Genomic DNA, 27,038 nt, shown 5'->3' on the forward strand with positions numbered 1-27,038 from the left:
CAATCAATCAATCAATCAATCAATCCCAGAGACTTATATGCCCTCTCCTTTACATCCTTACTACAACCCCTAAATACCCTCATAACAACCATGTGCAGAGATCTGTATCCTTTATTTACAATCATATTTATGTGATTACCCCAATGATGATCTTTCCTTATATTAACACCCAGGTACTTACAATGATCCCCAAAAGGAACTTTCACGCCCTGAACTAGTAATTAAGACTGAGAGGACTTATCATATTTGTGAAACTCACAACCTGACCTTTAACAAATACAGTAGAGACAATATGCGACACTTCCGGATTTAGCCTTGTTAAAGGCCAGACAAATCGCAAGTGGTGCTCCTAGTGCCGTGACCTGAAAATTTGCACTAAATTCAAATATCAATGGAAATGTATATACGGAAATGGATAAATAAATTACATCTAGAAAGAAAGTGTTCCTAAGATATTAACTTCAAAGTTGCTAAAGCAATTCTGGATAAATGAATGAAGAATTATTTAAGAGGTTATTATTTAAAGACTGAAATTACACATATAATCAAGATGTGAAATGGAATGCTGTGAAAGGAATTGATATTTCATTTATGCATTACTTTTTTAGCTTTAGCATACCTGCCTGAACTTTCACAGCTAGATTTATCTTTTTTCTCATTTGAAAGCATTGTATCATCACATTAGGACACTTGTCAATAAAAATATCGGCACATTCCTTACCGGTACACACATAATTCAATGAATTTACACTTAAGAGCTGGACAATTTTCCTTTTAACTTGAAGCCCACTCACAGAAAGAAAATCTATACATTTAGCTGCAAAAACATTCAAAATTTCCCTATAAGCAATACTTGCCATTGCATTAGGGTAAAGCAAATTTGCATCATATTGTTTCAACAAAATATGTACATTTCTTAAATCACCCATATTTTCTTCAGTGCTTGACAACACATTGCAGCATTCTAAATGGGGTAATTTGGAACACAACCAGCCACATACATATGCATATGTATTTTCCTGAATTAAATCAAACCCACAGATCACACCTACAACAACACATCGGTCTGAAGGTTAACTGCTGCACTATACAATAAAATAAGCTTATTATATTTTAAGCCAGTTAAAATGTGGGCTGCACAGGTCAGAAGTTTAGGAAGTACTATAAAAAATCTCTTTGTAACTGGAAGAATATATATGCAAACACAATATTTACTTACATTTTCTTGTCACGAGGGAAACGGAAGAAAGACTGTGAATCCTTCTGCACTTCATAGTTATTGTAGCCAAACACAGCATATATCTTTCCACTCATATTGAGAGGAGATATAAAGGAATGACACACGCTACTATTTACTTATGTCAAATTAATGCAAGTCCATAAAAAACGCCAAACGCTTCACAAAAAAGTACATATGCTCTTATGACAGAATCAGTAACTCTCAGGTCACTCCGCTAGACAGAGCTCTAATCGCTGTTCCTCGATATCTCACAAAGTATTGCATATTGTCTCTACTGTATTTGCTTTTAACCCCGTTTATCATCATACAATTGCCTACTGTCCATCTCATAACATTATCGCGGTAATTTTGCAGTTGTTCACAATCTTGTAAATTACTTATTACCCTATACAGAATAACATCATCCGCAGAACCTTATCTCTGATTCCACTTCTTTACACATATAATTGATATATATAAGTAAACATAAAGGTCAAATAATACTGCCTTGAAGAATTCCACTCTTAATTTTTCAGGGACAGATAAAACTTCACCTACTCTAATTCTCTGAGTTCTATTTTCTAGAAATACTGCCACCGATTCAGTCACTCTTTTGTCTAGCCCAATTGCACTCATTTTTGCCAGTAGACTTCCATGATCTACCCTGTCAAATACCTTAGATGGGTCAATCGCGATACAGTCCATTTGACCTCCTGAATCGAGGATATCTGCTATATCTTGCTGGAATCCTACAAGTTAAGCTTCAGTGGAATAAACTTTCCTAAATCCAAACTGCCTTCTATCCAACCAGTTATTAATTTTGCAAACATGTCTAATATAATCAGAAAGAATGCTTTCCCAAAGCTTACATGTAATGTATGTCAAACTGACTGGCTTGTAATTTTCAGTTTTATGTCTATCACCCTTTCCTTTATACACAGGGGCTACTACAGCAACTCTCCATTCATTTGGTATAGCTCCTTCATGCAAACAGTAATCAAATAAGTACTTCAGATATGGCACTATATACCAATCCATTGTCTTTAGTATATCCCCAGAAATCTTATCAATTCCAGCTGCTTTTCTAGTTTTCAACTTTGTATCTTACTGTAAATGCCAATATTATCATAGGTAAATTTTAACACTTCTTTAGCATTAGTCACCTTCTCTATCTGGACATTATCCTTGTAACGAACAATCTTTACATACTGCTGACTGAATACCTCTACCTCTTGAAGATCCTTACATACACACTCCCCTTGTTCATTAATGATTCCTGGAATTCCCATCTTGGAACCTGTTTCTGCGTTAAAGTACCTGTACATACTCTTCCATTTTTCACTAAAATTTGTATTGCCCCCATCATTGGCGAGCTAAGCCCAGCCAGTGAGCGAGAGATTCCGGGGTGGACCTTCGTTCCTGGCTTTCCATTTTTAGAGGCATTTAACCCTCAAACACACGCGTATGGGGTGGAATCCACCCCAGGTCATTTTATTTCCTAGTGATATGTACAAATAACTCTCCTGTGCTCTCGCCGCTCTTATATCTTTCTGGGTGGATCCCCGTAGACAGAGTCATTCTTATATAATCTATCTTAAAATCTCCAAATAATACGGTAATTCATATTTTACAATACAATTATATGTGGGGTGGAAATCACCCCCATGCGTGTGTCTGTGTCCTAAAATTTGGCGCGTGTGCTTGAGGGTTAAGGAAAATGGGGTGTTGACCATGCAAAAAAAAAAAAAATTAAAAAACAACTCTTTTACATTTATTAACACAAGCGTCAAAACACAAAAATATCCTTGCTGGGATTTAATTACAATGAGCTTTAATAATGTTTGGTCTTCCTGTAGCAATTAACAACCAAAATATAATCCTCGTCCTCCAGTTTTACTGTTCTGGAATGAAAATTAACAAAAGATTAGGCCTTCACTGCCTTCAAAAATTAAGATATTTAAATAAAAGTATCCAGAGACTTCAATGAGAATTTACACAAAATTAGTAGGCAGCTATCTCGCTTATTATTCCACAATAAAATTAACTTAAGGTTCCATTAATTTATAGCAATCTCAACACGTGGTCAACGTTGAATTCAGATTAATTTCAATAACTAAAATGTATAACGTTCATTAATAACACCAGTAGACATTCTTATGGAAAATCAAATTAATGCCAAAATTACAATTAATTTATTATTATTATTATTATTATTATTATTATTATTATTATTATTATTATTATTATTATTATTATTGTGTAGTATTTTACTTTTATCATCACACGATCATGTTTACAAATTAGTGTATCTCATGAAATAATTCTCATGGTAATTATAATTCACATTTTCATAATTAAGTGGCCTTCCAATTAATTATTATTATTATCATTATTCGTTATCACCTAAATTCAAGCTGATTATGCCGTTTGTGAACATTAAATTTATATTTGCATGGCATTTAAAGTTTCAAGTCAGTTTGAAAATATTTTGAAATTTTAATAGAAATGCATTGAAAATTTTCTCATATCCACGTGTGAGTTAGTTAAAGATTGATTTACAAATCGCTTGCCTTTGCTAGGAATGAACTCGACGATCTTTCACCTAAATCTTTGGAAAGCGCAAATTAAATCCTAGCCTGGTCTTACTCGACGCTAATCTTAACAAATTGTTCCTTAAGGTGTGCTAAATAAGGCATTATGGTGGCAAAAAACGTTGAACACAATCCGTGCCATTGCAATAAATGCACGACCAGATTAAATTACATTAAACAATCGAAAACATGGAAAACGGACAAAATTTTTCCGCCTAGTACGTAGGTTCGCAGTATGAGGAACAAGGAAAACATAGTCTAATGATGGGATCAACGGTTCGGTTCCTACTTAGGTCCTTTGGGATTTACTCTGTTTTAGCTTGTATTGAAGCGAGTCTTCGTAACATGATCAGGTCTAGCTATGGTAGAGAATATAACGTACCGTGCTGGTTCGATTCATTAAATTTGGGGCTTAAATGCAAAATGTTAAATATCTCGAAAACGGTGCATCGTAGAGCAAAACGGACAAAATTTTTCAGCCTAATACTTACGTTCGCAGTATCAGGAACAAGAGAAACATAGTCTAATGATGAGATCAACGGTTCGATTCCTACTTAAGCCCTTTGGCATTGGCAGCTATCTAATTCTACAAGATAGTGGCTGCTCTTATGAGACACAAGATGGCTTGAGACGTCCTAGGGATGCTTACGCAAGATGGTAGACACAAAATGGTGACTATACATAGCTCCTTATGAGACAGCCTAGGGGTGTTCGCACAAGATGGCGGCTAGTCTTATGAAGAAAGCTAGCTTAGAGGCTACTGCGCAAGATAACGGCTGCTGTTATGCATGCGGTGGAGAGCAATTTGAAATTCTATGTGCTTAATCAACAGAGCACCCTGCTGCCCTCTTTAGATGAAATGTGATGGCGGATAATTTGAAAAATTCTTTTGACAGCTGTCATCTTTAAACAATGGTGACTATACATAGGCTGTTAAAGCCTTATCATTCTCCTCCTCCTCCTCCTTCTCTACCTCCTCCTCCTCCCCCTCCTCCGCCTCTTATGTCAAGGCATAGTTTTATATCGAACAAGTTTAAACCTGCATCGCGAAGGCAAGCGTGTGCAGCGATAACATTATTGTGCATCTTTAGACTTGCGAAACATTAGAAGAGTAGAATCAAACGCTGTATTCGATACAACGTGTGATCAGAATATTGATTGAAGTGTTCAGAACACAAAATAAGTGATCAAGACTATAATTGAACACTGTACTCAATACATCATGTGTTTAGAACATGTCAGGGGATACCCTTTTTCTAAGAAGATCAGATTGAAACATAACAAGACTAGAATCGAACACTGTAATCGATGTTGTTAACTTCAACATATGATCAGAACATTGTTTGATGTGTTCAGAGCAAAAGTACAATTTTAATAATTTGCTTAGTGTAAAATCAAAAACTATGGAACCACACTGTGCACATATCGCGAAGCTAACTCGCTCAGTAAACGATATTGCAAAACTACAACTTCAATGATCCCAGGGGTTACGTCTTATCAGAAGGGCAAAAAAGGATGAAAGGACTCTTCCGCCCCCTTACTGCACATTCCCTGGCTAAAGGGCTAATGGGCTAAAGGGCTAATAGGCAAAAGGGCTAAAGGGCTAAAGGAGCAACAACCTCATCGATCGCTATCAGCAAGAACGCTTGTACTTTGTTAAGTGTAGAAAATTAATCTTTATTTGTAAATGGTTTCATGTTCAGAACAAGGAATGGAACCTAGGGGTTACGTCTTACCTAATAAAATCCCCGAGGTGCGATGAGTTACGTTTTTCGAACTAGTGTTTGGAACACTGAACTTTTCAAGATGATAGCAGAGAGTTTAGCAATGTTCTGTTGTTGGATTATAAATTCCGCGCTACAACATGCATAAGGTGGCAGCCTTGAGGTTTACCGCCGTAAAGATGGCAAGAGTGAGGTTAACAATATGCCGTTGTTGGATTTTAAATTCCGCGCTATAACATTCATAAGGTGGCAGCCTTGAGGTTTACCGCCGTAAAGATGGCAGCAGTGAGGTTAGCGACGCTCTATTGTCCTTCAAAGTGAGGTTAGGGTTCGTCAAGAAGACAGCTGTCAAAAAAGCACGTGGCTATGTTTACCAAACAAGAGCACGTGGTCGTGACGTCACGGTCACGTAATCAATCCTTAGATCTACGTCGTTAAGAGCAGCATTAGGATTAGCTATGTTTAAAAATCTTGGGAACAGAGCAGCAGTATGAATAGCCATGTTTTAAAGCGTGTACACAGCACCTATCGATTTTACATGCATCAATATCGCACTAATCGTCTTCCGCTAGATTGTGCTGCTATCTTAGCATAACCTATACGCATGACCTTAAAGTACAAAGAATAGCCATGTTTCAAAGCGTGTACACATTACCTATCGATTTTGCATGCATCGACTATCATACTAAACTTCTTCCGCTAGATTGCGCTGCTATCTTAGCATAACCTATACGCACGAACTTAAAGTACAAAGAACAACCATGTTTCACAGCATGTACACATCATCTATCGATTTTGCATGCATCAGCTATCGTACTAAACTTCTTCCGCTAGATTGTACTGCTATCTTAGCATAACCTATACGCATGAAATTAAAGTACAAAGAATAGCCATGTTTCAAAGCGTGCACACATTACCTATCGATTTTGCATACATCAACTATCACACTAAACTTCTTCTACTAGATTGTGCTGCTATCTTAGCATAACCTATACGCACGAACTTAAAGTACAAAGAACAACCATGTTTCACAGCATGTACACATCATCTATCGATTTTGCATGCATCAGCTATCGTACTAAACTTCTTAAGCTAGATTGTACTGCTATCTTAGCATAACCTATACGCATGAACTTAAAGTATAAGGAATAGCCATGTTTAAAAGCGTGTACACATCACCTATCGATTTTTCATGCATCGACTGTCATACTAAATTTTTCCGCTAGATTGTGCTGCTATCTTAGCATAACTTATACGCATGAACTTAAACTACAAAGAATAGTCGTGTTCCAAAGCGTATACACATCACCTATCCATTTTGTATGCATCGACTCTCATTCTAAACTTCTTCCGATAGATTGTGCTGCTATCTTAGCATAACATATGTGTATGAACTTAAAGTACAAAGAATAATCATGTTTTAAAGCGTGTACACATCACCCTGAACTTCTTCCGCTAGATTGTACTCCTATCTTAGCATAGCCTATACGCACGAACATAAAGCACAAAAAATAACGATGTTTAACAGCGTGTACACATCACCTATTGATTTTGCATGCATCGAATATTTTTTACCGCCAGAGTGTACAACGATCGCATATGTGTATTGCTAACGTATGTGTATAAAGTTAAAGCACAAAGAATAGCTATGTTCCAAAGCGCGTACACATCACCTATCGATTTTGCATGCATCGACTGTCGTACTAAACTTCTGCCGCTAGAGTGTACAACGTTCGCAATTGTGTGCTGCTACCTATGTGTGTGAACTTAAAACACAAAGAATAGCGTGTACACAACACCTGTCAATTTTGCACGCATTAACACTTGTACTAAACTTCTTCTTATAGAGCGTGCGATCATTGCTTGTGTGTGCTGCAATCTTAACATAACCTATGTGCACGAACTTAAAGCACAAAGAATAGCCAAGTTCAAAGCGTGTACACATCACCTATCGATTTTGCATGCATCGTCTTTCGTACTAAACTTTTTCCACGAGAGCGTGCAACAACCTTATAAGTATGCTGCTAACTTAGTATAACTTATACACATGAACTTAAAGTATAAAGAATAGCGATGTATAAAAATCTTGTGAACATAGCAGCAGCAGTAAGAATAGCAATGTTTTAAAAGCGTGTACGCATTGCCTATCGATTATACACGCATCAACTAGAGTACTAAACTTCTCCCGCTAGAGCGTACTGCTATCTTACTATAACCCATGTGCACGAATTTAAAGCACGAAGAATAGATAAGTTTCAAAGCGTGTACACATCACCTATCGATTTTGCATGCATCAACTATCGTACTAAACACATCCCGCTAGAATGTACAACGTTCACATGTGTTTGTGCTGCTACTTTAGCATGACCTATGCGAACGAACTTAAAGCACAAAGAATAGCGATGTTTGAAAATCTTGCGAACATAGTAGCAGTAAGAATAGCAAGGTTTAAAAGCGTGTACATATCACCTTTTGATAATGCATACATCAACTATCGTACTAAGCAACTTCTACGCGAGCGTGCGACCATCGCTTGTACGTGTGCTGCTATCTTAACATAACCTATGTGCACGAACTTAAAGCATAAAAAATCGTTATGAGTAAAAATTTTGTGAACATAGCAGAGTGTTCACTATGTAGGTGTAGACATTGAACTTTGCATGCTGAAGCAGCATACTACGTGACCGTGAAGTCACGACCACGTGCTCTTGTTTGGTAAACATAGCCACGTGCTTTTTTGACAGCTGTCTTCTTGACGAACCCTAACCTCACTTTGAAGGACAATAGAGCGTCGCTAACCTCACTGCTGCCATCTTTACGGCGGTAAACCTCAAGGCTGCCACCTTATGAATGTTACAGCGCGGAATTTAAAATCCAACAACGGAACATTGCTAACCTCACTCTTGCCATCTTTACGGCGGTAAACCTCAAAGCTGCCACCTTATGCATGTTGTAGCGCGGAATTTATAATCCAACAACAGTACATTGCTAAACTCTCTGCTATCGTCTTGAAAAGTTCAGTGTTCCAAACACTAGTTCGAAAAACGTAACTCATCGCACCTCGGGGATTTTATTAGGTAAGACGTAACCCCTAGGTTCCATTCCTTGTTCTGAACATGAAACCATTTACAAATAAAGATTAATTTTCTACACTTAACAAAGTACAAGCGTTCTTGCTGATAGCGATCGATGAGGTTGTTGCTCCTTTAGCCCTTTAGCCCTTTTGCCTATTAGCCCTTTAGCCCATTAGCCCTTTTGTCCATTAGCCCTTTAGCCAGGGAATGTGCAGTTAGGAGGCGGAAGAGTCCTTTCATCCTTTTTTGCCCTTCTGATAAGACGTAACCCCTGGGATCATTGAAGTTGTAGTTTTGCAATATCGTTTACTGAGCGAGTTAGCTACGCGATATGTGCACAGTGTGTTTCCATAGTTTTTGATTTTACACTAAGCAAATTATTAAAATTGTACTTTTGCTCTGAACACATCAAACAATGTTCTGATCATATGTTGAAGTTAACAACATCGATTACAGTGTTCGATTCTAGTCTTGTTATGTTTCAATCTGATCTTCTTAGAACAAGGGTATCCCCTGACATGTTCTAAACACATGATGTATTGAGTACAGTGTTCAATTCTAGTCTTGATCACTTATTTTGTGTTCTGAACACATCAATCAATATTCTGATCACATGTTGTACCGAGTACAGCGTTTGGTTCTACTCTTCTAATGTTTCGCAAGTCTAAAGATGCACAATAATGTTATCGCTGCACACGCTTGCCTTCGCGATGCAGGTTTAAACTTGTTCGATATAAAACTATGCCTTGACATAAGAGGCGGAGGATGGGGAGGAGGAGGAGGTAGAGAAGGAGGAGGAGGAGGAGAATGATAAGGCTTTAACAGCCTATGTATAGTCACCATTGTTTAAAGATGACAGCTGTCAAAAGAATTTTTCAAATTATCCGCCACCACATTTCAGCTAAAGAGGGCAGCAGGGTGCTCTGTTGATTTTGCACATAGAATTTCAAATTGCCCTACACCGCATGCATAACAGCAGCCGTTATCTTGCGCAGTAGCCTCTAAGCTAGCTTTCTTCATAAGACTAGCCGCCATCTTGTGCGAGCACTCCTAGGCTGTCTCATAAGGAGCTATGTATAGTCACCATTTTGTGTCTACCATCTTGCGTAAGCATCCCTAGGACGTCTCAAGCCATCTTGTGTCTCATAAGAGCAGCCACCATCTTGTAGAATTAGATAGCTGCCAATGCCAAAGGGCTTAAGTAGGAATCGAACCGTTGATCTCATCATTAGACTATGTTTCTCTTGTTCCTGATACTGCGAACCTAAGTATTAGGCGGAAAAATTTTGTCCGTTTTGCTCTACGATGCACCGTTTTCGAGATATTTAACATTTTGCATTTAAGCCCCAAATTTAATGAATCGAACCAGCACGGTACGTTATACTCTCTACCATAGCTAGACCTGATCATGTTACGAAGACTTGCTTCAATACAAGCTAAAACAGAGCAAATGCCAAAGGGCGTAAGTAGGAACCGAACCGTCGATCTCATCATTAGACTATGTTTCTCCTGTTCCTGATACTGCGAACCTCGGTATTAGGCGGAAAAATTTTGTCCGTTTTGCTCTACTATGCACCGTTTTCGAGATATTTAACATTTTGCATTTAAGCCCCAAATTTAATGAATCGAACCAGCACGGTACGTTATACTCTTACCATAGCTAGACCTGATCATGTCATGAAGACTCGCTTCAATACAAGCTAAAACAGAGCAAATCCCAAAGGACCTAAGTAGGAACCGAACCGTTGATCCCATCATTAGACTATGTTTTTCTTGTTCCTCATACTGCGAACCTACGTACTAGGCGGAAAAATTTTGTCCGTTTTGCTCTACGATGCACCGTTTTCGAGATATTTATCATTTTGCATTTAAGCCCTAAATTTAATGAATCGAACTAACACGACACGTTAGCCCCTAAGCTAGCTTTCTTCATAAGAGCAGCAGCCATCTTGCGCAAGCACCCTTAAGGCGTCTCGTAAGGAGTCGTGTATAGCAACCATCTTGTGTCCGCCATCTTGTGCACGCATCCTTAGGGCGTCGCTAGCCATCTTGTGCAAGGACCCTTAAGCCGCCTCATAAGAGCAACCACCATCTTGCGCAAGCATCCCTAGGGGTTCTCATAAGGAGCCTTTTAGAACCACCATCTTGCGCAAGCATCCCAAGGGCGTCTCATAAGAATCTATGTATAGCGGCCATCTTGCATAAGCAACTTTAAGGAGTCATGTATACCACCCATCTTGTGCAATTAGCGTCGAGAGATGGCTGCTGTAGAATTTTTGTTTTTAAATTATCCGCCACCATATTTCAAAGGTATGTACCTAAAGAGCGCAGCACTGAGGTTTGCGATGTAAGATGGCGGATGACAGCTGACAAAAAGCGCGTGAGTTTGTTTACTAAACAAGAGCACGTGGAATATTTCAATTTGCCGCCACCACATTTCAAAGGTATCTAGCTAAAGAGGGCAGCACGGTGCTCTCTTGATTAAAGATGGCGGATGACAGCTAGCAGAACTTTTCAAATTGCCCGCTACTACAGAGGGCAGCACGGTGCTCTGTAGATTAAAGATGGTGGATGACAGCTGACGAAATTGCCCGCATGATAGCAGCACGGTGCCCTATTGATTAAAGATAGTGGATGACAGCTGTCAGAAAAGCACGTGGCTTTGTTTCCAAACAAGAGCACATAGAATTTTTCAAGTTGCCGCCACCACATTTCAAAGGTATCTAGCAAAAGAGTGCAGCACTGAGGTTTGTGATGCAAGATGGTTTATGACAGCTGTCAGAAAAAAGCACGAGAGTTTGTAAAGCACGTGGAATTTGCCACCGCCACAAAGAGGGCAGCACGGTGCTCTCTGGATTAAAGATGGCTGCTGTCAGAAAGCATTTTTCAAATTATCCGCCACCACATTTCAGCTAAAGTGTGCAGCACTGTGATCTATAGATTAAAGATGGCGGATGACAGCTGCCAAATAAGCATGTGGCATTGTTTCCAAACAAGAGCACATGGAATTTTTCAAATTGCCGCCACCACATTTCAACTGGAGAGTGCAGCACAGTGCTCTCTTGATTAAAGATGGCGGATGGTAGCTGTCAAAAGAGCACGTGGCTTTGTTTCCAAACAAGAGCATGTGAAATTTTTCAAATTGCCGCCACCACATAGAGTGCAGCCCTGTGCTCTCTTGATTAAAGATGGCTGCTGTCACGTGGAATTGTCTGTCACCAGAGTGGAGCACGGTGCTCTGTCGATTAAAGATGGCTGCTATCAAAAAGCACTTTTCAAATTATCCGCCACCACATTTCAAAGGTAAGTAGCTAAAGAGGGCAGCACTGTGCTCTGTTGATAAAAGATGGCGGATGTCAGCTGTCAAAAACCACGTGGATTTGTTTACCGATTCAAATCTCACGCTAGTTAGGTTAAGTCGGTACCACTAAGGTTTAGGTCCGTCAAGATTGTAACGCTGAAGTTAGCGATGCGTTGTTGTCTGTCAAAAAGCACGTGGTTGTCAAAAAAGCACGTGGCTTTGTTTACCGATTCAAATCTCGCGCTAGTGAGGTTAAGTTGGTACTACTGAGGTTTAGGCCTGTCAAGATGGCAGTACTGAGGTTAGCGATGCGTTGTTGTCTGTCAAAAAGCACGTGGCTGTCAAAAAGCACGTGGATTTGTTTACCTATTCAAATCTCGCGCTAGTTAGGTTAATTTGGTACCACTGAGGTTTAGGCCGTCAAGATGGCAGCAGTGAGGTTAGCGATGCGTTGTTGTCGATGACAGCTGTCAAAAAGCACGTGGCTTTGTTTACCAATTCAAATTTCCCGCGGGAGGCGGAGGAGGCCTCCGGGAAGGCCCCTCGGGAGGCGGAGGCGGAGGAGGCATCTGGGAGGGCCACGCGTGAGGCGGAGGGGGCCTCTGGGAGCCCTGAGGCGTAGGCGGCCGCAGAACCCGCCTATTATACTACTACTGTTGGTAATTGCCATTGCAGAGTCTTCAAATGAGTTGAATTATCCTTTGAAATTTTCCGATATATGAAATGCATGTGTAGGATTCCTCCGAATAAGTTGCAAATGCAGGGCGTACTTCGGCCAACAATTTCATCCTTGATGAGATTATGTAAGTAGTTGAATTCATTTTTTGTTTTCAGCCTGAAGTACATCTGAAATTTTTCTGGATGCCCATTTAGCTCCCTTACTAAATTGTGGTATTCACCGCAAATAACTTTCATGTGCCCACAGTCGTTTGCGACAGACAGTACTCATGGCAACAGAAACATCACAGGCAATTAAAAGGTCATCAGAATCCGATTAATTGGTTGTACTATCGTAGTTTGCCATCGGACGAAGTATGCCGTGATGTGTGAATGTGAGGACAGTGTGTTTCCTGTCTTCACGCCGCACGCAGTGACATCATCAACCTCCCCTCCACGCTGACTCAGCTTAGAGATGGTTCACGTGAAGTGAAAGAAGTGTGTTTCCGCATTTAATCACATTATTATTATTATTCCCTATTCATGAAACGTATTCAACATGTGCTCCACTTGTAATAAATCACATTGTGCTCCCGAAGACACAACAACAAGTCATTCACTAATAAATTCTCCAATTAATAAATTATTCAATTAATATCCCGCAGGACTGCCATATTCCAGGCGCATCATGAACTGAGCACATTAAATCTCACATATAAGGAATTTAAGATAATTTTTAGCTCACGACCGTTTAATTCCATTCTTAACCCGATCTTTACTTAAATTTATTATTATTTTAAGCGATTATTAGATCTGTCAGTCCTCCTGAAATGTCGTGAAATTAGATGACTCAATCCTAGAGAATGCAAGTGATCTTAAAATGACATTAAATTCGACCCTATCTCACAAATTTTACACGTAACTCCACTCCAGATTATTTCCAATATCACAGGCAAACAAATGAGGTTTGTCGCATGGTCAGTGATTTTTAAATCTGTCTAAAACCTATTAATGAGAACTCATTCAAGGACAGACTACACAGCTAATCTAATAGATTTCAAATTTCGGTCACACACATGTAACTCGACTACCATGACACCTCAAGAAATGGAAAATGGTATAACTCAATCAACTACAAGAAATAATAGAGCTACCATTTAGAGAAGAAAGATCCTCTAGTTTTACAAAGATGAGAAAGAAAATAAACAGTTAAAAATGGTACTCAAGTTTAGATGAGGTTCAATTTCCAGGTTGAAGTCAGTCAGTCCGGCATTTTCCCGGTCAGACACCCTCTCCAACCAGAAGTGCCTTACATGTTTAGAAGATCATGGAGACACGGCAGTAGATGTCCCACGATTAAATTAAGATGCACATTGTAGAAGAAGAATCCATCTTGATGTACACGGCGATTCACTGGGATGAGTTCCACCACGTTCCAGAAGTGTAGGCTGTAACTAATACAACAGATATTAAAATGTGTACACACACGCTGGAATACTTAATGTTCTCGTGGAGATATAAACTTAACTTGGGTCACTAATGTTGAGGTTCACTCCCTAAGATTTTATAATAAAACTGCACTAATTTTTAGCAGAGCGGAAATCTGCTTGCATGGCAAAATTTTCCTCCCACGTGGTTCCGATGAAAAAGTAGCGTTGACCAGAGTTGATTAGAGCAGAGAGCAGCGAGAGCAGCGAAGAGCAGAGTAGAACAAAGCAGAGCAGCAGAGAATGATTTACTGCGAACATGATGTTTTATAGTCTTCGCTTGGGAGGTGTGTGCTTTTTAGAGACGATCATTGGTTCACGGGGTCTCTTGTAATTAGTCGTGACTGTTTCTAGAAGCTTGCCTGCTCACAGCACAGGTCGTCAGGCGCGTGGCTCGCTTGGAAACACTGGCTTGTCACGTGATCTACCCTCCACTCAGTCGAACACGAGTAGTATAATAGGACAGTTCGGCGGCCTCCTCCTCCTCATCCTCCCGCGGGAAATTTGAATTTTGGCGGCGAATTTGAATTTTGGCGCGAGATTTGAATTTGTAAACAAAGCCACGTGCTTTTTGACAGCTGTCATCGACAACAACGCATCCCTAACCTCACTGATGCCATCTTCACGGGCCTAAACCTCAGTGGTACCAACTTAACCTAACTAGCGCGAGATTTGAATTTGTAAACAAATCCACGTGTTTTTTGACAGCCACGTGCTTTTTGACAGACAACAACGCATCGCTAACCTCAGTACTGCCATCTTGACGGGCATAAACCTCAGTGGTACCAACTTAACCTAACTAGCGCGAGATTTGAATTTGTAAACAAAGCCACGTGCTTTTTGACAGCCACGTGCTTTTTTGACAGCTGTCATCCGCCATCTTTAAACTACAGAGCACCGTGCTGCCCTCTTTATCGCAGTAGCTGCAAATTCGTTACCTGTCATCGGCAGTGCTGCCATCTTGGCGGGCCTAAAAGTTCGTGCTACCAACTTAACCTCACTAGCGCGAGATAAACAAATCCACGTGCTTTTTTGACAGCTGCCATCCGCCATATTTAAACCATAGAGCACAATGCTGCCCTCTTTAGGTACTTACCTTTGAAATGTGGTGGTGGATAATTTGAAAAATGCTTTTTGACAGCAGGCATCTTTGATCACCGTGCTGCACTCTTTAGCTAGATACCTTTGAAATGTGGTGGCGGCAAATTCCACGTGCTTTGCAAACCTATGTGCATTTCTGACAGCTGTCATCCGCCAAGCTGTCGTCCGCCATCTTTAATCTAGAGAGCACCGTGCTGCCCTCTATGTGGTGGTGGCATATTCCACGTGCTCTTGTTTGAAAACAAATCCACGTGCTTTGTTTTGACAGCTGTCATCCGCCATCTTTAATCAAGAGAGCACCGTGCTGCACTCTTTAGCTACTTACCTTTGAAATGAGGTGACGGTAAAGTCCACGTGCTTTTGTTTGGAAACAAATCTACTTGCTTTTTTTGACAGCTGTTATCCGCCATCCTTAATCAACAGAGCATCGTGCTGCCCTCTTTAGCTAATTACCGTTGAGGCGGGCAATTAAAAAAATTCTATTTGACAAGCTGCCATCTTTAATCTACAGAGCACCGTGCTGCTACGTTGCGGGCAGTTTCTACGTAACAGCTGTCATCCACCATCTTGCATCGCTAACCTTAGTGCTGCCCTCTTTAGCCACTTACCTTTGAGGCGGACAATTTGAAACATGCTATTTGACAGCAGCTATCTTTGAGCACCGTGCTGCCCTCTTTAGCTACATACCTTTGAAATGCGGTGGCGGACAATTTGAAAAATTCTATTTGACAAGTTGTCATCTTTATTCAACAAAGCATCGTGCCGCACTCTTTAGGTACATACATTTAACATGTGGTAGTGGATAATTTGAAAAATTCCGTCAGCTGTTACCTGCCATCTTGCATCGCTTACCTCAGTGCTGCTATCTTTACAGTACTAAACCTTATCGTGGTGGCGGTTGTGGGAAATTTAAAATCTACATGCTTTTTTGACAGCTGACATCCGCCATCTTTAATCATGAGAGAACCGTGCTGGTATCTTGCGGGTAATTCCGTCTACTGTCATCTGCCTTCTTTAATCAACAAAGCATCGTACTGCTATCTTTAGCTACATACATTTAACATGTGGTGGCGGATAATTTGAAAAAATCTTCCGTTAGCTATCATCCGCCATCTTTATTCAACAGAGCATCGTGCTGCTATCTCTAGCTACATACATTTAACATGTGGTGGCGGCAATTTGAAATTCTATCTAGATGCCATCTTTAATCAACAGAGCACCGTGCTGCTATCCCTTTGAATTGTGGTGACGGATAATTTGAAATTCCGTTAGCTATCATCATTAAACATTAGTGCATTCGCTAACCTAACCTCTCATCTACTATCTTGAAGGAGACTATACGACACCTCCTCTACCTCCTGCTCTTCCTCCTCCTCCCCTACCACCTCCACCTCCTCATCCTCCTCTGTCAAGGCATAGCTTTATCGAACACGCATCGCGAAGGCAAGAGTGTGCAGCGATAACATTATTATGCATGTTTAGACTTGCGGATTACGAAAGAAACATAACAAGACTAAAATCGATGTCGTTAACTTCAACATGTGATTAAAACATTGTCTGGTGTGTTCAGAACACTACATAAGTGATCAAGACTAGAATCGAACGCTGTACTTAATACAACATGTTAGGGGATACCTTTGTTCTAAGAAGATCAGATTGAAACATAACAAGACTGGAATTGAACACTGCACTTGATGTCTTTAACCTTAACATGTGATCAGAACACTACATAAGTGATTCAGAACATTGATTGATGTGTTCAGATCACTAAACAACTAGAATCGAACACTGTCCTCGATGTTGTTAATTTCGACATGTGATTAGAATATTGTCTGATGTGTTCAGATCACTAAATAAGTGATCAAGACTAGAATTGAACACTGTACTCAATGCAACACGTCAGGGGTTAACTTTGTTCTAAGAAGATCAAATTGAAACATAACAAGACTAGAATCGAACACTGCACTCGATGTTGTTAACCTCAACATGTGATCAGAACATTAATTGATGTGTTCAGATCACTAAACAATTAGAACCGAACACTGTACCCGATACAACATGTCAGGGGATACCTTTGTTCTAAGAAGATCAGATTGAAATATAACAAGACTTGAATCGAACACTGTACTCGATGTCGTTAACTTCAACATGTGATTAAAACATTGTTTGGTGTGTTCAGAACACTACATAAGTAGAATCGAACGTTGTACTTAATACAACATGTTAGGGGATACCTTTGTTCTAAGAAATCAGATTGAAACATAACAAGACTAGAATTGAACACTGTACTCAATACAATACGTCAGGGGATAACTTTGTTCTAAGAAGATCAAATTGAAACATAACAAGACTAGAATCGAACACTGCACTCGATGTCGTTAACCTTAACATGTGATTCAGAACATTGATTGATGTGTTCAGATCACTAAACAACTAGAATCGAACACTGTTCTCCATGTTGTTAACTTCAACATGTGATTAGAACATTGTCTGATGTGTTCAGATCACTAAACAACTAGAATTGAACACTGTACTCAATACAACACGTCAGGGGATAACAAGACACATAACAAGATAACAAGAAACATAACAAGACTAGAATCGAACACTGCACTCGATACAACATGTGATCAGAACATTGATTGATGTGTTCAGATCACTAAACAAGTAGAGCCGAACACTGTACTCGATACAACATGTCAGGGGATACCTTTGTTCTAAGAAAATTAGATTGAAACATAACAAGACTAGAATCGAACACTACACTCGATGTCGTTAACCTTAACATGTGATCCGATACAACATGTTAGGGGATACCTTTGTTCTGAGAACATTAGATTGAAACATAGCAAGACTAGAATCGAACACTGTACTCGATACAACATGTGATTAGAACATTGTTTGATGTGTTCAGAGCAAAAGTACAACTTCAATGATTTACCTAGTGTAAAAAATCAAAAACACACTGTGCACATATCGCGTAGCTATCTCACTTAGTAAACGATACAACTTTAATGATTTGCTTAGTATGAAAATCAAAAACACACTGTGCACATATCGCATAGCTAACTCAACAACACTTCAAATGGTTTGCTTAGTAGGAAAATAAAAAATCTATACCGCGTAGCTAACTCGTTCACCGCACTGCTAAGACGCTTAGTAATTGCAATACACTGATATATGTCATGCGAGAATCAAGAAAGCACACTGCATAGCCAACTCGCTCGGTCACACTGCAAATACATTACGATACGTTATTCTTTTTTTCTCGAAACACACACACACACACACACACACACACACGGATAAGAATGTTGCGAGATACTACATACTTACATGTTAAAAAATAGGGGGGTAAAAAAATCATAGATTATATGTACACATGTTGTCTCCTCCAAGTTGTAAGACGAAATAGACGCAGTACTGCGAGTTTCCGCTATAGCTGGCGAACGGAAGTAGCATGATATCTCAGAAAAAAATACGCGTGAGCTTGCATACACGCAAGTCGGACACAATGATGGATACCGCGATTCAAATCCTGGCAACTTATGCCGTCAGGAAGGGCATCCGGCTAGATCATGTAATTACACGTTATGACGATCGTGCAGGTCCATCGCCTAGCATTTGCTATTTTTACGGCTTCCGACAGTAGGAGTTCGAACCCGCTATCTCTCGAAGTAGCGAGAATGATTGCGGGTACAAGATGTTGATGGTGATTCATCTCTCGGATGGGGGTGATCCTATTGTTACATATTACATTCTCAGGTAGTTTCGAATAACCAGAGGGTGTGCAAAAAGCCAGCATTCAGTAAGATGCCCTTAATTGAGGGCGAAACGTGTCCCATTTAACTGAGAGTCTATTTATGTAACACTATAAGTGAAAACAAAAGTACTGAATAGGTGGAATAAATTAAAACACCTTTATTGTTGTTGAGTGGTATGTTCCGAGCTGTCAGCGGAGAATTGGCGTGGAATGACATTAGTAGACGAATAAGTTTGAGTGGCGTCTTTAAAAGTAGGAAAGATCACAAGAGGACAAATTGGGGCAAATATTCATTTATAGGAAAGGGAGTTAGGGATTGGAATAACTTACCAAGGGAGATGTTCAATAAATTTCCAATGTCATTGAAATCATTTAAGAAAAGGCTAGGAAAACAACAGATATGGAATCTACCACCTAGGCGACTGCCCTAAATGCAGATCACTATTGATTGATATTGCGAGTAATGCTATGTCAGTAATACGCAAAAACCAATATGTACAACACAAAACACAGGGTAGTGCAAAACTGTAATATGCATTAACCAAAATATGCAACACAAAACACAGGGTAGTGCAAAGCTGTAATATGCAATAACCAAAACGTACAACACAAAACACAGAGTAATGCAATGTCAGTAGTATGCAATAACCAAAATGTACAACACAAAACACAGAGTAATGCAAAGCGTGTAATATGCAATAACCAAAACGTGCAACACAAAACACAGGGTAATGCAAAGCCTCTAATATGCAATAAACAAACCATACAGCACAAACACAGAGTAATACAAAGCCTGTAATATGTAATAACCAAAACGTGCAACACAGACACTGAGTAACACAAAGCCAGTAATATGCAATAAACAAACCATACAGCACAAACACGGAGTAATACAAAGCCTGTAATATGCAATAACCAAAACGTGCAACACAAACACTGAGTAATGTAACAACTCTCAGATGAAACACGTACACTTTTGTCACAGTGTGCTCAATCTGCTCTGTCAGCGTACTGTACAGTACAGTACATAACAAATACAGAACTCTTCACTTACTGGTATTGTTCAAAATGTCAACCACCCAGACCATGGCATTGTTACCTTATGGCAGATTAAAGAACTCCTGTGGGACAAAATTCTGACACCCTGGCGTTTGTTGAGAACTAGCATTTATTATTTTCAGTGCAAAACAGGCACAAAGCAAACTGAGGCAATAAACCAAACAAAATGCAATTACTGTGTAATGAGCCACGGGAGAGCACGGATCCCCGATACCAATATACTCAGAAGGTATCACTCAACCACCTCCGAAAGTTTGTCAATGAAGTCTGGGTTCATGGTGTTCATATGTTGATAGAGAAACTGAAATAATGTTATTCTATAGGCACAAATACAACAATAGATGAATATTTAGCTGGGATGACAGAATTCAATTACAGTAGGCCTATATCTTTCAAAGTTTGTACTTTGAATTAGCCTGTTTGCAGTGATACTAATTAACATTTTCAACACTACCATATTTCAGCATGGACCCTGGCAGTGGAATAGTTCTTTCTTATGAACTTTGAAACATTATGACACAACAGCAAAACATAGTACACACCTGATTTTTGTACCATATGAAGGTGTCAGCCATCCAAAACGAAGATGTTAATTAGGAAGTACATATCTAAACTATTTAAAAAACACAAAAAAAATTGTACGAGAAAAACTTCCACATTCAAGTTTTACCAATAAGCCTGCTCAAACAATAAAATGAATCATTTACTGTAGCTACAAGTATATTTGAAACACAAAGTTTACCTATTTAAGAACAGTTTGTTTTGGTACAGTAGCGCTGAAAACATTGGCTTGCACTCCTTGCACCACCATCTACAATACTTTCTTTTCACATTACAGATGAATAATCAGCCTGCGTCTCTTCATCTTAACGAAAAAATAAGCCAAAATTGTCAGAGAGGTGAAGTTTGTATTCGGAGTAAAATAATGCAACTAATAAAAACTTGCACTTGAAAATGACGTAACAAATAAACATCTTGCCCAAATTATGAGGGCAAATCAAAAAGTAAGCTACACTTCATAGTTTGGCCATTTATGAGACCAACTATACATAGGCAACACGGCTACGACAACAGTCCCCAAGAGACTGTAAACATTTCTCGGAACAGTCAACCAACTAGCGTGGAAATCACCTGCAGCGCTGGGGACAGCTGCTTTTACCTCCTCAACGTTTTGTAATTGTCATCCTTTTTCAGATTACTGAACACATGATAATCGCATAGCGCTAAGTCTGGACTGTATGGAGGATGTTGGTATACCTCCCACTTGAATCGCTGCAACAGTTTGGATGTTTGGTAGGCCATGTGAGGTGTTGCATTGTCGTGCAACAAAATCAAACCGCCACTCAATTTTCCCTACCGTACCGATTTTCTTTAATTGCAATACGCAACCAGTTCACCATTTGACAAAACAAAGACGAGTTGATTGTCGTGCCTTTTAGCATAAATTCCAGGTGCACCACACCCTCCATGTCAAATAACTCTGTTGCTATTACCTTTCCTGCTGGAGATTGGACCTTGGCTTTCTTCCGTGATGGTGATGTGGTGTGCACCCATTCCATCAATGTTCTCTTTGTTTTGGAGGTGAAGTGGTGGACGCATGTTTCATCCCCTGTGATGATTTGCTGCAGAAACTCGTTGGGCATGGTAGGATGGAACCCAACGTAGGCAGTAAAGACAGCCTGAAATTTTAGCCACAGAAGTGACTCAGGGAACAATCTTAGGCCTGATACACTTTCTAGCATGTGACAATGATAAATTTATATTGACGTTGATGCTTGTTGTTTAAAAGGGCCTAACATCAAGGTCGTTGGCCCTTAGATTGGTGCTTTCTAATAGACATGAGAATCTTTTAGGTCTTTGTCATGTCAGATAAATAACGTGTTGACATTTTACATTTCACAAAGATCTTCGCAAACCATGATTACGTCTCAAACAATGACAATTTATGGGAAATGGAAAGCTAAAATATTTCAAGGTTTATTTTTCATATCCTAAACGGAAGCTAAATAATAAGAAAAGTATACTACATTTTAATTTCAGTAAGTTGCAGTTTCAGCTAATCTTGACGAACACCACGTATTCCATATTTTAAAATCATTTGAATATTACAGTTTTCATTTTTATAACTATGATAGTGGAAAGAAACTCATAAGTAAATAAGAAATAGCCAGATGATGTATATATTTTCTACTCATTTTGTTTGGTGTAATAAAATCCTCAGTTCTGTAAAAAATCTGGGATGTATTTCATGGGTTGTTGTTGCACTCACAGCTATAGCAAAGTTTGTAAATACCCACTGAATATACTTTAACTTACAATTAATACTACAGCCAGGAAAACTAAATCTCTATCTTCTCTGATCTAAATTTTCCCCTCTAAATGTGAAGCTAGATCAAATAATAAAAGTATATTTCTAAGCAGATAGACCGAGAAAGTGACCCAATTTTTAATATGTTCGGCTACCCTTTTACAAAAAAATCATTTTCCCTTATGTGCGAATTAATGAAATATGACTTTATTGGGCATCTGAATTATAATTTTGAGAAAGAGTTGAATATTACACAATATCCAACATCTGGATAGCATGACAGAGATTTCAAACCAACCCATGTATTTCCTTGCCTGCTACCCACTGCCCCACCAATTCAATACAATAGACATTTTTAAATGTTTATCGGAAATATATATTTGGTTCCAGGAATTGCAAATATTGCTCAACGGCTGCCTTCACCATTCAACAGAGGTTCTCAAGGTTCTGAAGGACCCGATTCTGGAGCTGACATGGCGACTACTCCTGGTGAAGAACCTGCCTTAGGAGATGACACACCAGCCCCTGGTGAAGAACCTGCCTTAGGAGATGACACACCAGCCCCTGGTGAAGAACCTGCCTTAGGAGATGACACAACAGCCCCTGGTGAAGAACCTGTTTCAGGAGATGATACACCAGCCCCTGGGGAAGAGCCTGACTTAGGAGATGACACACCAGCCCCTGGTGAAGAACCTGCCTTAGGAGATAACACACCAGCCCCCGGTGAAGAACCTGCCTTAAGAGATAACACACCAGCTGATGGTGAAGAACAAGATTCTGGAGATGACACAGCTGCTCCTGGTGAAGAACCCGATTCTGGAGATGACACAACTGCTGCTGGTGAAGAAACAGGTTCAGGAGATGATACAGCTGCTCCTGGGGAAGAACCAGCATCTGGAGATGACACAGCTGCTCCTGGTAAAGAACCAGATTCTGGAGATGACACAACTGCTGCTGGTGAAGACACAGGTTCAGGAGATGACACAGCTGTTTCTGGTGAAAAACCAGGTTCTGGAGATGACACAACTGCTGCAGGTGAAGAACCAGGTTCTGGAGATGGCACAGCTGCTCCTGGTGAAGAACCAGATTCTGGAGATGACACAACTGCTGCTGGTGAAGGAACAGGTTCTGGAGATGACACAACTGCTGCTGGTGGGGAACCAGGTCCTGGAGATGACACAACTGCTGCTGGTGAAGAACCAGGTTCTGAAGATGACACAGCTGCTCCCGGTGAAGAACCAGGTTCTGGAGATGATACAACTGCTGCTGGTGAAGAAGCAGGTTCTGGAGATGACACAACTGCTGCTGGTGAAGAAGCAGCTTCTGGAGATGAGACAGCCCCTCCTGGTGAAGTATCAGGTTCTGGAGATGACACAACTGCTGCTGGTGAAGAAGCAGGTTCTGGAGATGACATGGCTCCTCTGGGTGAAGAACCAGGTTCTGGAGATGGCACAACTGTTGCTGGTGAAGAACCAGGTTCTGGAGATGATACAACTGCTCCTGGTGAAGAACCAGGTTCTGGTGATGATACAACTGCTCCTGGTGAAGAACCAGGTTCTGAAGATGACACAACTGCTCCTGGTGAAGAACCAGGTTCTGAAGATGACACAACTGCTCCTGGTGAAGAACCAGGTTCTGAAGATGACACAACTGCTGCTGGTGAAGAAGCAGGTTCTGGAGATGACACAGCTCCTCCTGGTGAAGAACCAAGTTCTGGAGATGACACAATTGCTCCTGGTGAAGAAGCAGGTTCTGGAGATGAGACAACTGCTGCTGGTGAAGAAGCAGGTTCTGGAGATGACACAGATCCTCCTGCTGAAGAACCAGCTTCTGGGGATGACACAACTGCTGCTGGTGAAGAACCTGGTTCTGGAGATGGCACAACTGCTCCCAGTGAAGAAGCAGGTTCTGAAGATGACACAGCTGCTCCTCGTGAAGAAGCAGGTTCTGGAGATGACACAACTGCTGCTGGTGAAGAACCAGGTTTTGGAGATGACACAACTGCTCTCAGTGAAGAAACAGGCTCTGGAGATGACACAGCTGCTCCTGGTGAAGAACCAAGTTCTGGAGGTGACACAACTGTTGCTGGTGAAGAACCAGGTTCTGGAGATGATACAACTGCTCCTGGTGAAGAACCAGATTCTGGCGATGACACAACTGCGGCCGGTGAAGAAGCAGGTTCTGGAGATGACACAACTGCTGCTGGTGAAGAACCAGATTCTGGCGATGACACAACTGCGGCCGGTGAAGAGGCAGGTTCTGGAGATGACACAACTGCTGCTGATGAAGAGGCAGGTTCTGGAGATGACACAACTGCGGCCGGTGAAGAACCAGATTCTGGCGATGACACAATTGCTCCTGGTGAAGAAGCAGGTTCTGGAGATGAGACAACTGCTGCTGGTGAAGAAGCAGGTTCTGGAGATGACACAGATCCTCCTGCTGAAGAACCAGTTTCTGGGGATGACACAACTGCTGCTGGTGATGAACCAGGTTCTGGAGATGACGCAGCTGCTCCGGGTGAAGAACCAGGTTCTGGAGATGACACCACTGTTGCTGGTGAAGAACCAGGTTCTGGAGATGATACAACTGCTCCTGGTGAAGAACCAGATTCTGGCGATGACACAACTGCGGCCGGTGAAGAAGCAGGTTCTGGAGATGACACAACTGCTGCTGATGAAGAGGCAGGTTCTGGAGATGACACAACTGCTGCTGGTGAAGAAGCAGGTTCCGGAGATGACACAGCTCCTCCTGGTGAAGAACCAGGTTCTGGAGATGACACAACTGCTGCTGGTGACGAACCAGTTTCTGGAGATGATACAATTGCTCCTGGTGAAGAACCAGGTTCTGGAGATGATACAACTGCTCCTGGTGAAGAACCAGATTCTGGCGATGACACAACTGCGGCCGGTGAAGAAGCAGGTTCTGGAGATGACACAACTGCTGCTGATGAAGAAGCAGGTTCTGGAGATGACACTACTGCTGCTGGTGAAGAAGCAGGTTCTGGAGATGACACAGCTCCTCCTGGTGAAGAACCAGGTTCTGGAGATGACACAACTGCTGCTGGTGACGAACCAGTTTCTGGAGATGATACAATTGCTCCTGGTGAAGAACCAGGTTCTGGAGATGATACAACTGCTCCTGGTGAAGAACCAGATTCTGGCGATGACACAACTGCGGCCGGTGAAGAAGCAGGTTCTGGAGATGACACAACTGCTGCTGATGAAGAAGCAGGTTCTGGAGATGATACAACTGCTACTGGTGAAGAAGCAGGTTCTGGAGATGACACAGCTCCTCCTGGTGAAGAACCAGGTTCTGGAGATGACACAACTGCTGCTGGTGACGAACCAGTTTCTGGAGATGATACAATTGCTCCTGGTGAAGAACCAGGTTCTGGAGATGATACAACTGCTCCTGGTGAAGAAGCAGGTTCTGGAGATGACACAACCGCTGCTGGTGAAGAAGCAGGTTCTGGAGATGACAGAACTGCTGCTGGTGAAGAAGCAGGTTCTGGAGATGACACAACTGCTGCTGATGAAGAGGCAGGTTCTGGAGATGACACAACTGCTGCTGGTGAAGAAGCAGGTTCCGGAGATGACACAGCTCCTCCTGGTGAAGAACCAGGTTCTGGAGATGACACAACTGCTGCTGGTGAAGAAGCAGGTTCTGGAGATAACACAGCTGCTCCTGGTGAAGAACCAGGTTCTGGAGATGACACAACTGCTGCTGGTGAAGAACCTGGTTCTGGAGATGACACTACTGCTCCCAGTGAAGAAGCAGGCTCTGGAGATGACACAGCTGCTCCTGGTGAAGGACCTGCCTCAGCAGATGACACACCAGCTATTGGTGAAGAATCTACCTCAGGAGATGATGACACAGATGCTGCTGAAGGACCTATCTCAGGAGATGACACATCGGCTCTTGGTGAAGGGCAAACAGATTCTGGGGATAACATTTCGAGTTCAGACAGTAATGATTCTTCCAATCTGGGCAGTGATGATACTCTTTCTATTAGAAATAGTAATGATGGTGTATCTTCAGAAGATCCAGTCAACAGTGGTAATTCAGGTAGTGGTGATAATGGGTCACAAACACAATCTTCTCCAGATACAAATACTCAAGTGGCAGGACAAAGAATGGGAGCGAACTCTGCTGGAACATCAGAAACATCATCTGATGGGACAACAGAATCCCCTGGAAGAGGCTCAAGATTGAGATGTAACCCTTTGAGGCCGATAACATGCTTGCGGAATATCTTTTCTGGCTAGGTATTTTACTAGTCAATTTTATTTATCAGCTACTCTAGTGGTTCATCAGATAACGTTTAGTTGACTTTTCATAAATATTTTATTGAATATGTGATCATTATTTTTTACTTTGTTGTGTAATTGGATTGTATTGAAATCTTGTTGAATAAAGTAGTGATAAAAGGTCTTTGAATTTCAGTACTGCCCAGGTATTATAGTGTATACTGTAAGAAATATATGGTGGTTGTTTTAGCGGTGGTTGTGTTGTTGGTTATTGTACAACTGGAAAATCATGTTCTCTTAACACTAATCAAGGGTGAAATGGAAGAGAACAGACCCTTCAAAGAGTGAAGGTAAAGGCAAAAGAAAGAAAACGGCCACGAAGAGTGTCAGAAGGAAAGATAGCTTGGGCTCATGAAACAAGTGTTGATCAGGAGCATCGGCCAGGATGGACAAGAAAGGTATGGGGAGGAAATATAAGACTCACCTGGGACTACATGGTCGCCAAGT

General features: G+C 40.9%; 1 protein-coding gene across 1 annotated transcript in view; it reads left to right on the forward strand.

Annotated features, from left to right (window-relative positions):
- Positions 1–26,549, forward strand: part of LOC137502681 (uncharacterized PE-PGRS family protein PE_PGRS54-like) — a 119,623-nt gene extending 93,074 nt beyond the window's left edge. Inside the window, exon 16 of the mRNA XM_068229622.1 lies at positions 22,675–26,549. Within this exon, the coding sequence (XP_068085723.1) occupies positions 22,675–26,549 (3,875 nt within the window). The remainder of the gene's footprint in view (positions 1–22,674) is intronic.
- The last annotated feature ends 489 nt before the right edge of the window (positions 26,550–27,038 follow it).

The sequence above is a fragment of the Anabrus simplex genome, chromosome 11 (assembly GCF_040414725.1).
Source record: "Anabrus simplex isolate iqAnaSimp1 chromosome 11, ASM4041472v1, whole genome shotgun sequence".
NCBI lineage: Eukaryota > Metazoa > Arthropoda > Insecta > Orthoptera > Tettigoniidae > Anabrus > Anabrus simplex.